Source organism: Priapulus caudatus, unplaced genomic scaffold (assembly GCF_000485595.1).
Source record: "Priapulus caudatus unplaced genomic scaffold, Priapulus_caudatus-5.0.1 Scaffold51, whole genome shotgun sequence".
NCBI classification, from domain to species: Eukaryota; Metazoa; Priapulida; class Priapulimorpha; order Priapulimorphida; family Priapulidae; genus Priapulus; species Priapulus caudatus.
In genome coordinates, this window is record NW_014577112.1 from 346,296 (window position 1) to 357,884 (window position 11,589).

At 41.3% G+C, this 11,589-nt stretch overlaps 1 protein-coding gene across 2 annotated transcripts in view; it reads right to left on the reverse strand.

The window, feature by feature from the left end:
* Positions 1 to 927: 927 nt before the first annotated feature.
* Positions 928 to 11,589, reverse strand: part of LOC106820890 (mitochondrial dicarboxylate carrier-like) — a 14,551-nt gene continuing 3,889 nt past the window's right edge. Inside the window, exons 1-10 of one of the 2 annotated variants that reach the window (XM_014825482.1) lie at positions 6,653 to 6,738; positions 5,905 to 6,060; positions 5,662 to 5,781; positions 5,183 to 5,355; positions 4,664 to 4,705; positions 4,331 to 4,445; positions 3,662 to 3,754; positions 2,129 to 2,209; positions 1,924 to 1,980; positions 928 to 1,527 (exon numbers count right to left, since the gene is read on the reverse strand). In XM_014825482.1, the coding sequence (XP_014680968.1) occupies positions 1,426 to 1,527; positions 1,924 to 1,980; positions 2,129 to 2,209; positions 3,662 to 3,754; positions 4,331 to 4,445; positions 4,664 to 4,705; positions 5,183 to 5,355; positions 5,662 to 5,781; positions 5,905 to 5,976 (855 nt within the window). In that variant the 5' untranslated portion in view covers positions 5,977 to 6,060; positions 6,653 to 6,738 and the 3' untranslated portion in view covers positions 928 to 1,425. Of the gene's footprint in view, positions 1,528 to 1,923; positions 1,981 to 2,128; positions 2,210 to 3,661; positions 3,755 to 4,330; positions 4,446 to 4,663; positions 4,706 to 5,182; positions 5,356 to 5,661; positions 5,782 to 5,904; positions 6,061 to 6,652; positions 6,776 to 11,589 lie in introns of those variants that run through there. The other variant, XM_014825481.1, reaches the window with a different exon arrangement.

The following is an 11,589-nucleotide window of genomic DNA, read 5'->3' on the forward strand; positions in this document are numbered from 1 at the left end:
ACTGTCAACAACAAATCTAGGTTTCTTACGCAGAGTATACACTACTAACTACACACACTTACACTTCAAAAGTGCGAACACCTACAAACATCAGCTACTATGTTGAAGGCGACTAGTTGCTCTAATGTTCTAGCATAGTGCTATTTTTTAGATTGCGTGACTAGAAGCAGCTTTTACTATTTCTCACTGCTACTCTCACCTGGTAGTGAAGATTTTCTAAATCGATGTACTTGCAGTAAACCACCTGCTGAACAGATTACTATAAAACTAACAGAGCAAACGATGACAAGGAGCAAGTGCCTGCGGATACACTCGCTCCATTACTGGCCACCTACTGACTGACGAATGCAGCTATTATTACATCCCGCAAAATGCAGTGAAACAGTTCGAGAATTTACGCAGACACGTTAACTGCTCTTCATTTTCAGACATTCCAATAGATGAAAATGACCATCTGAATCAACAAACCGTTGTCTGTACAGCCAAACTCTCTACTATAGATGTTCATGATACATGACTATAACGATCAGTCTACTGCTGCAGTATCCAATCACCATATGGTGGATGCGACGAAGATGATTAAGTCATTGAAATAAAATATGAGATTTATCAAAAATTAACTAGAAAAAAACACAATAGCAGATTAGCTCTGATTAAAGTGATTACGTCACGAATTTCTAGCACCATCAAGTAGTATATTTGTGTGTTATTTGTACAAAATAAAATGTATGAAAATACAATTAGTGTTTCTGATTACTTTTCATGCTTATATACCTTCTTTATATGCCCTAATTTGCCGATGAAAACCGAGAGACGCCAGTATCTGAACAGTACTGGGGGAATAGTGTTAGACAACAGAAATTCAAATCGTCTAGATTTTTGCAAATTTAACCAACGTAAAAACATTTTTATCAGGTGAGAGTTTGAGGATATATTTAGTAACGTTAGTTCTTACTTTTAATGTAAAAAAATGGCAATTTTGTTTATACAAATTTTACCAAGAAAATTCGTGACGTAGACAATTTAAATGGTAGATCATGGATCCTGAATCGTCAGCTCAACCTCTATGACATGCCCTTCTCACACGGACAACATGATAGTTACAACCCGTACCTACCATTATACGACAGTCGACATTGAGCAGAACACGCCACATAACATTAATGGCTTAATATAGTAATACAAGCTTGCGAAACACTCACTCTTACTCAAAACTTTGTCGTTCAATTCCATGAAAGATGCTATAGCTAATCAGTGGGGAAATCACTACGTGCTTTCTTCTCCAACATGAATGTGACATACGCTCTATCCACCGTCAAAAGAAAAACCTTTTGTTATGTTAAAAGCAACTGTCTCCCTCATTCCCATCAGCTTCAGCAAGATTTCGACAGATGTACGCAGTCGTTCGCTTGCACTTTTGAGCACCTATTCAGCCCGGTAGTAGCCGAAGGTCGTTCTAAGCTGCTCGAAGAATATGAAGGTAAGGATCGTCTGTGGAGCAAGTCTGACGAATGCCGGGATGTAGCCCTGCAACAGAATTTGTTTTTTAAAATGGCATTACCTATTACATTGCTGCGCAGAACACGACAGGCAAAATCGGTGCACATAAACATGGACAAAAGTGCCGTCAGCCATAGATGTGGCACCGATGTAGCATATTAAAACCTCAAGCAAGAAACTAGTGTCACCAGCAAACAACTGCCAAACAATGCAATTTTGTCGCAACATATGTTGGAAAAGAGGATTATTGCTGACAGCCATAAACACTGTCAGTCACACGCTTTAATAAACATTGACACAACATGACCATGATCTGTTATCATTGATATTGATAGTCGTCGAATAACACTGGAGTATCACTGTGTTACGATTCAGATGAAATGTCAGCAGCATCTTAATAGTGAAGTGCAAAAGAGATCGTACCTTGTAGAATGCTAGTGGTCCCTGCTTTGCGGTCACAGCTATACAGTGGAACACACTCTGCAAATGTAAGATGTTCGCATACAACACAGTGCCAAGAGAATGCCATCACTTTGGGTATTTGAGCAGTAATGCTTTGAACAGCGGAACCTATATGTGTTCAGCCTTAATCACCTCACTGTTGTGATTGTAAGAATGCGGTACATACCCGATACTCTCCTGGTTTAGCACTCATCACACGAGTCTTTAACACATCTAGAGGCTGAGTGATCGTTGTGGCAGCCAGGCCCTGCATTAACAACCCAAAGCAGGTAGTGAGAAACCATATGCAGCAAGATTTGCAAAACAAGCATCATCAAAGATGTGGGATTGTCAAATTAGGATATTGCGTAGAAAACACGTAGACTATAATAATTTGTATTTCCATATAGAAAGATACGTATGATCGTGTTCCTGCCTATGTTGTTACTAGTCAAATTAATGTACAAACACTTTATTTTTATGTTATGTTCAAGAACTTCCAATACGTTTTTAAAAGTTAAATTGCCTATTTTACATCTTCGAAAGCACTATCAGGGAGAGGTTCTGGAATGTATTTGTCCTGATAGTATCTAATGTTAATGCCAAAAAACAACAAAAACCTTTAACTTGTGATTTTTAGTTTGCACATTAAATTCCAAACACGTGTTTTTCTCATATATAGAGCATACCACACATTTACTAATACGTGATTGCTAAGATAAGAAATGAAAGTGTCAATGACACTATAGCTCACCTTGGGTGTGATAGAACAGAAGAGGGAGATGATATTTAAAATTTGGTAAGTGTTTCATTTATGATGGACCAAAATGTGATCAAATGTCCTTATTCCCTGTTTTATACTAATAGAAATTTCACTGTTTTGTTTCAAGGTTAGTTTTGATGCGAAAATAAATGTTTCAGATCTGAAAGTCTGAAATCTGGGCGAGAGATGGCGCTACGCCTAAATGGTCACCATTTTGGTTTTGGATTATCGCGCAAATAAAAGCAATAAAATATTCCAGTCAAATTACTGTAAGTATGATTAGGTAGGTAGGTAGGTAGGTAGGTAGGTAGGTAGGTAAATTTAACAAAATCGAATGAATCTAGATGGCCATTTTCTGTTTTGCCAAAAAGTCAGCGTGGCTCGAAAGTAGGATGACTGGCATGCTCCAAAATAGGACGTTCAAATCCCTCCCATAGGAGTAACAACTGTATGCAGTTTGAAACATGTGGGTCAAACGGTTCTTGAGTTATTGTTGACCGTAGGCAGACTATGAAGTGCATAGTAAAATTGGCAAAATCTACCTACTTTGCATAATTAAAAACAAATATTAAACCCCGTGTGATGTTTTGGGGCCAGTCCTTATTCATTCACATACCAAAAATGAGCAATATTCGTTGAACCTGAACCGACTTATGGCCATTTCCATTTTTGCCAAAAAGTGGGCGTGGCTCAAAAGTAGGTCAACTGGCGTGCTCCAAAATAGGACGTTCACATCTCTCCCATAGAAGTAACAACTATATGCAATTTGAAACAGGTGGGTCAAATGGTTCTTAAGTTATCGTTGACCGTAGCCAAATGTTGACGGACGGACGGACGGACGGACAGACGACGGAAGACACCCCATGGCAATAGCTCATCTTGACGATGTCAATGTGAGCTAAAAACCACGTAAAATCACCAATATCAGTCAAAATCATGCCACCGTAACAAACTCACAGCAAGAAGACTGGAAACAAAGTGTGCTCCAATGTTGTCGTTCATGTATTTCTCTCCGACCAAAACCTGCTTGATCTGGTCATAAAATGCAATCTGTGGACAGATAAAAATATTCAGCAATGAAATTGTTCTTTACGTTTTATAATACTAATGTTAGGAAATGAAGAGAAAAACCCAAAAAATTCCCAAGAGAGAAGCAATGTATCTCAAACATTCTATATGTATTGTGAGTGTAACCCAACACATGACTGACTAAACTAACTATCTGAACATACAAGAAAGTGCAATCACTAGCTAAGAAAAGCAGTGCACAATACTGTGTTATAATAAATGCAAATTACAAGTAAAGTAAAAACAGTGAAGGTTGCCTGCCCCTTTAGTAAGCATTACGCCAAAACTCAGGGGACCAAATCCAAAATGAAATTTTCTTTACTCCTTCTCTGTCTTTTTTCTTTCTCACTCTCACTCTCGGTCTCGCTCTCTCGTTCTCGCCCTTGGCCTCAGCCTCGCTCTTCGCTCTCTTTCCATCTCGCTGTCTCATACACACATCTCTCTCCCTTTCCATCTTGGTATCTATCATTCTTCCTATCTCCCTTCTTTCACTACTCCTCCGATCTCTTGCCCATTTGCCATGTTGTTATCTGTGTCATGCAAGGTAAAGGCACTTACCTGACCAACAGTCATCAGGACAGCCCTCGATGTGGCCATTGATGCACCCGAAAATAGACTGGTGAAACCTTCCTCGCAGTAAACTCGCCATACTCCATCTAAAGCATGCTTGTAACTGTTGACAAAAACCATCGGTGTAGCCAGGTTAAAATTATTGAAACAATTGAATTATTGAAAACACAACAGTGTATGTGCAGACACTGTAGAAGAGTAATACTGCCTGTAAAACTAACCTAGATATATCTGTAAAAACTCGCAGGCAGATGTTTTACTTATCAGTCAGCAGTGCAATAAGATTAATTTACATAATAACAAGTTCATTAAAATACTAACTTTCTCCTTAGTGCTTTTTCTATTTTCATGTCATTTTGCATTCTGAAAGAGAAAAAGGGTGCATTAATACAGTTAATAACACATTTTATGCCAGACCATATAAAAAAACACAATAAACAGTGTTTATTGGTAGAAATCAAGATCTGTCTTTTTCCGAACACAGGATGAGCCTATATAGACGTATTCACTCTCACTTTAACAGATCATTTGCCAAATTTTTTTTCTCAATATATATTGTTCAATATATATTGTTAATATATATATATATATTATTCTCAATATAATATGTTGTTTCCAAAGACCAAACAAAATCTGATAAACTTTAATCATAAAGTCAGGTTACTTTAAACTGATTGTATAAATGTGTAAATTGTGCCTACCAAAAATCAAACGCGTTTTACTAGCTGGGTGACTGTAAACTTCGACCGTCACATAAAGACAATTAGGTCTCGCTGAAGAAATCTATACTAGATGCCCAGAACTCATAACGCAGACAAACCTGTGGCATCTGCCACTCACCTAACGTTGACCATATCACCTGGAGTGCCTACAAAGCCACCCATGGCTCCAGCCGTTCCTGCTATCAATATCTTCATGTAGAACGGCAAGGGCTTTGTTTTGTCGTCCTGTGAGTTGATCCACGTCTGTTTTGCGACTTCATAAACACCAAAGCGTGTTGTGGAGTACGTGAGCTGAAAATGGAGAATTCGCTGTCAGACCAAAAACCTGCAAACTCTTTGCATATTAAAAATGCAGCATCAACATCATGTATTTGTGCTACCACAGTGCCAACACGGAAAGGCACCTCATTCGTCAATGTTTTCAAAATAACCAAGTGCTTTTAATGATGATAGCTAATTGCAAGTTATGAAATTGTGCCCTAAAATCACATCAACAAGGTTACAATGGTGTAAATTCATGTGCTTTATCATTTTCATTTCAGAGAAGATTACTTTTATTTGAGGAACTTCCGCGTGACAGAGCTCCATGTGTTATACCTGCCGCAACAATGAAGCTGTCAGGCCATTGTAGAGGCCACGGACCCCCTCGTTCTTTACGACCTTGACTGCCATCCCAGTAAGAGTAACTTTGCCCTGATGAGGAGTCTGAAGATGAACCTTTAGAAAACAAACAGATTGCAGATTATAGGGGCGTGCATTTCACAACTTTTTGCTACTAAGACTAAATCAATGCACCAATGATTCCAAGTAATAAACGAATGCTCGCAGACGAGTATGCACCTGAGAAGGGAATGAATTTATAGGAAGGGATCTGGAGATCACAGGCTTTTCATTGACGATTCTGCTCTGCATCGCTGAAGTTTACTCTATGTCACCGATGTGAGGTCAGTACATTTTCATTGGATTAACTGCAGTGATTCTGACTAAGATTAGTGCCTACAAAGAAAAAACATCAAAACTATGTACAAAGGTGAAACTACCGAAACGATATAATTAACTTTATTAAACAATCATTTCAAGTGACAGTTGACTCTTTTACCAAACATTTGACACATTAATAAACTCTAGCTAAACTAACCGCATGCCTTATAGCTATCTTGGGACTACTTGATAAAGATTTGTTGGATTGTATTCCTGAGGTGTTATTAATGTAGAAACCATAAATTGTCATTAAATAATTTTAGTCCAACCATTGCTGCAGGTAAGCATGCGATTTGCAGAAAAATGTATACAAGGGTCGAAATAAGCGACTGAAAAATCGGGGCCATCAAATAATCAGGAGGTGTGGACCATCTCTTTTTTCTCCTTATTTCTACTCCTGTTATATATTGCTACATTTTTTCATATGGGAATCTGTATAAATGATCAAGATATAATTTAAAATCCACCCTCGAAATTCAATACGATGAACACGTATTGATTAAAAGGCACGTTGTATACAATGTTGCTTCGCTGATTGACAATCATATATATATTAAGTCAGAGCACCTACTTTTGGAAGTTATTTTTAGATTTAGGGCAGATGTACCTTAAGCAGGTCCAGAGGATGAGTGCAGCATGCTGCACCTGCACTTGCACCTCCGCCAAAGTACCATCGTGCTACCTTGTCCTCCTTCCTTCTCACTACCGGTACCACCTTTGCTGAAGCTTCCTGAAAAGGGCAAGTGCACTCCACTTGTTAATTAGAGAAATTTTACATACTGACTGATTGCTGTATCCCCATAACCTCATAAGATTAATTATAATATAACTCATATACAACAATATTTAATATTTAATATTATATGTTATTAATATTAAAGCCATTATTTCGAAACAAATTTCCAACCAGTCTCGTGTTTTCCCCAATTATGTGATACTATGTGTATAATTGCTCTATTATGCTTACCGTTATTACATGAGTAACAGCAACTGTCTAGAGTAACGCTAACATGTCTTAGAACCTTCGTACTAGGCTATTATCACTAAAACATGCACGATTTGAGTTTTGACTACTGCCGCCATTTCTTGCGAATCACGAACTATTTCGCAATTGCGTGAGATATCGGCCAATTTAAAAATAGAAATCGAGTAAACTACACAGAATCATGTGCATTTTTGTTTGAATTAGGTGCACTAATGGTGCACTTGTAACTTGTTGGTGCACCAAGGTGCAATTTGCAAATTAATTCCCGCTATAATAAAATATTATGCATTAGGTGTTACGGCACGTTCAATTCAAATTTTCTAGGCTATAACAGCATGAATTTTGAGTGTTTTCCAAGTTGGTGCAATCAGTAATATATCCGCTATGAGGTGAGACTATACTTTGCTATATTTATTCACTATATTAAAATCCTACTGCTTCAGCAATTTTAACTACTGCCCCGCCGTTTGGCTCTGCACTACACAGGAAAACATTAACAAACTCGAACAAATACAGAGAAGAGCACTCTGCTTTGTCGTTGGTCATGGCTACCACACCTACGAAGATCTTCTAGACCACACCAATCTTTCTAGCTTAGGACTGGGGCAAGGTAGGACCATCGCTACAGAAGTGTACAAAGATAATACATGGGCAAAGCCCAACCTATACAAAGACTCTTTTCAAATACTCATGCACACCTTACAATCTTCCAAATAAAAACTGTCTCGCTCTTCCCGACTACAGATCAATAGCTCATAGAAAGAAATCGTTTCGGTATCATGACGCTTGGCTATGCCGCTATGGAATAAACTATCCCCAACATCCGTCAGACTAGAGAACTCAAAACCTTTAAAAGGCTCCCAAGGTCGTGGTCAGGTAAATCATGAGGATGTGAGATGTGCGCTGTGGCCATATCAATATCCTGATTGAATGTGTGCTCGCTGTATGAAAACACTTATTCCAGCCAAATTGCTTACAATTTTTTTGGTCCACCTTAAACCCTGCCTTTATCTTCGTGTGTTGCACGCATGATATGGTTGTTGACCACAGCAACGTATTTCCTCAGTACAATTTTTGTTTTAATCGACTCATAGTTTTAGCATCCTTGTGTGGTCATTCTTTTTATGTGTTAGTATTCGTGTGTTCTCGACTCTCATATGTGTACGTCAGTTGCCTTTCCTAGTTGCTATGGTTTTTATGTTTAGTGTCGCCTTGTACAGCCTAATGTTATTATGATATGGTGTACGTGATTTAGTTTTAGTAAAGGTACATACACTTAAACAGTCTACGTCACGAATTTCTAGCACCAGCAAGTAGTATATTTGTGTGTTATTTGTACAAAATAAAATGTATGAAAATACAATTAGTGTTTCTGTTTACTTTTCATGCTTATATACCTTCTTTATACTCCCTAATTTGCCGGTGCATTCGATGTAAACAAACGCTCGACGAAAACACAACCGCCATTAATTCGAAACTGTTGCGTGGCGCCCAGACGCAGCTAGCCGATATAGCGAACATCTGCGGTAAACGAGGCATTGGCAAAATTATTGTGGCAACCATGGAAATTCCTTGTAAACTTAAGCGGGAGTTTCTCATATAATCTTCTTTCTGTTTTTTTCTCCTTCGTTTTCTTTCCGATGCACTGAATTGAACTGGTCTGCCCACCATTGTTTATCGTTTAGTTGATCTAGCCAGGATCTAGCGTGAAGGGGGATGTCGCAAACATTTTTGTTGGCAGAAATTAAAACAAGTGCCGCGGAGCGACAGCGCTCATCTAACGTCTACTGCGGTGACTCTGTGGTGGAGTGGTGGGATTCTAGTAAACCCTGTTAGTCCCAAATGTGTTCACACATACAGCGCCAGAAACAGTGGAGCGAGGCGGGACAGAGAGCCAAACGCGTCAAGAGGAAGGTGTCTGGATCGTATGACCCACCAGTTGCCACGGAGAGCGCGCGTTATAGGGTCGTCGAGATTTAAAGATGGACTCCCATCGTACGTAGAGCAACAACTATTGCAAGAACAGAATAGGTAAGCACTCATCGCCTTTACCTACGCAGCCTACAGGCTGGCACAGCGAGCTGCCGAACCTGTAACCAATTAAACGCAGCGCAAAAACTACACAGTAGCCACCAGACACATGCACTGGCAGTAGCCACTGGCAGTGGCATCACGTACATGTAACATACTGACAGTACAGAATGCCATAGAAATTATACCGATTAAGCCGCATAAAACCTTCTTTAACCAAAATGTAGCTTTTGAAATTTCACTGTGACATTGAAGGCCTATACATCCAGGCAATGTATAGATCTACTAGCAACCGCGGCAGTCAAATTCTTTTCTACAGACAGTCAACAAATCCATGTTACCCTCCTCTTCGAGGGTCAAAAGGTTATCTGACACTTGCTCTTGCAGCATCTCCAGCAGAAGTAGAATTTCAGCGGTCCTTTCAATAATGCCATACCAAAATGCTAGTCCACCCGCTGAACACAAAAAAGTTTTTCACTCTGCTCCGTCAACGCATGGTCCTGCCGAAATGTGTAAAATCTGCCGGCCCATTGACGGCTTGACTCCCAATTCCGCACAGACTACACGAGGCACTGGTCCGAGCCGTTAAGAAATTGTGCGGCGCAATTCTGCATTCCTCCTATACCTTAAGTTAAGGGAGAATGTCCCTTCCTTTTACACGCTCTGACCTTTGATCCTTGACGCGCCCAGCTTCGACACCCAACTGTTTGCGGTATTACGCCCCGCACGTCCCGAAATCGTGACCGTACGTCGAGCGCTGTTTAGATTGTGCCCAACTGTTGACGACGGACGCGACGACGCCGCCCACGACCTCATCGCGATCTACCCCACCCGCCCCACCCGCTCCGCACCTCCTGCACTATCGCACGACAGCTACACACACCACAAATAGCTTTCGCAGTTTTTATATTATAATTTTTCAACATACTCATCATGAAGCATATATTATTTTTATTTTTCCTATATTCTACTACGTACCGCCCTAACCCACAAACTCCCCCAACCCAGAACACACTGCTTTGGGCAGCCACCTTCGTCGCACCCATACACCAATCACGACTGCCACACCCCCGACCGCACAGCGACCAGGCAGCAACGCGAGAGCACGGCGCACGTCATCCTGTCAGCACGTACCTGGGCGCTAAATCACCGTGTTAATACACGCCGACTTATTCAAATCGTCAAGACTTTTTCCGCACCCACACTCACACAACACGCTCAAAAACATCTTTACTCACCGCGTCGCACCGCACGCCCTTGAGCGACTATACTTTAGTACACATTAGTCCACTCCATTCTTGACTGCTAAAACTTCTGTAGGCTCTTCACTCCATACCACATTCCAGCGCCAGATTCGCTCCCGCCGCTACCAACACCTTTACACGCGCGCCACCAATTCTTCGCCTCAGCTGTCCGAGCTCACTAAATCAATACACATCCTGCGCACTCTCGCCACAGTGCGCCATGCCTTATTCCGCCACCACCAGCCTCGCCACGCCTCTCACCCACTGCCATCGCCGCACGCGTTTGCACCGGGCTTTCCTGCCTACACGACTGACCGGCCTACCCACCGCCGAGCACTCCACCCGCGCCTTCCCACCTCAACTCACCTACCACGCCTCGGCCTTTAGAACAATAATATGCATTAAGCGAGTGTAACACCTGTTCAACAAACCCTTGCTCTTTCGGCCAATTGCAACTGCCAAACTGCTACGGCCCTCACACTTCCACACAGGCTACCTCGGCCCCCTCTAAATCACATCAGCAAACAGCAGTTCAAGCCCTGTCTAACAGTCAACAAATGCGCATGTTTCACCCTCCCTCTTGAGGTCAAACGCGTTATCTAAGACACTACTCCTTCAGGCAGCGTCAAAAATTGGAAAGCACATTTCATCGGTCCTTTCCAGATAAACCGTGATAAAAAATGGCTAGGTCAGTGCGAAAAAACAAGCTCTTTTTCACTCTGTCCGTTAGCCATGCCTCCGAAAATGTGCTGATATCTGACCTTCCGCTCACTGCTTTGACCGGCCTCCAATTTGGCGGCACTGGTGACTGGCGTTTCCTGCCCATCCACACTCACTACACCGCAATATTTAAAGCAGCATAGCGTCGCGCGCTTCCTACGCACTTGTCGCCGCCACATCTCGTATTTACCTCTATACTAGCTAAGGCACTTAATCAGGCCCCATCGATTACTGCACCGATTTTAAGAATGTCGCTCAGCGTCAACTGCAGCTTTGTGTACCGTTAATCAAGTACATTACTTATCAGCGAACACGCGTACTTAGTTTTTGTCCATATCACTGCTCGGCTTACTAAGAAGATCTCTAATTGAACATCCGCAGTCCGACGAAATCAGCTTGACCTGACTGGTTTCCACAGTCTTCAAAACGATACCATTCGAAACGGCTGTGAAGTACCAGATTTATAGTCCCACGCGACATTTCTCGCACCGCATCATTTCCCCCCCGGACCGCCCCACCCCGCCACGCCAATGGTAGCGATACACCGAGCAACCCCGCCGATAC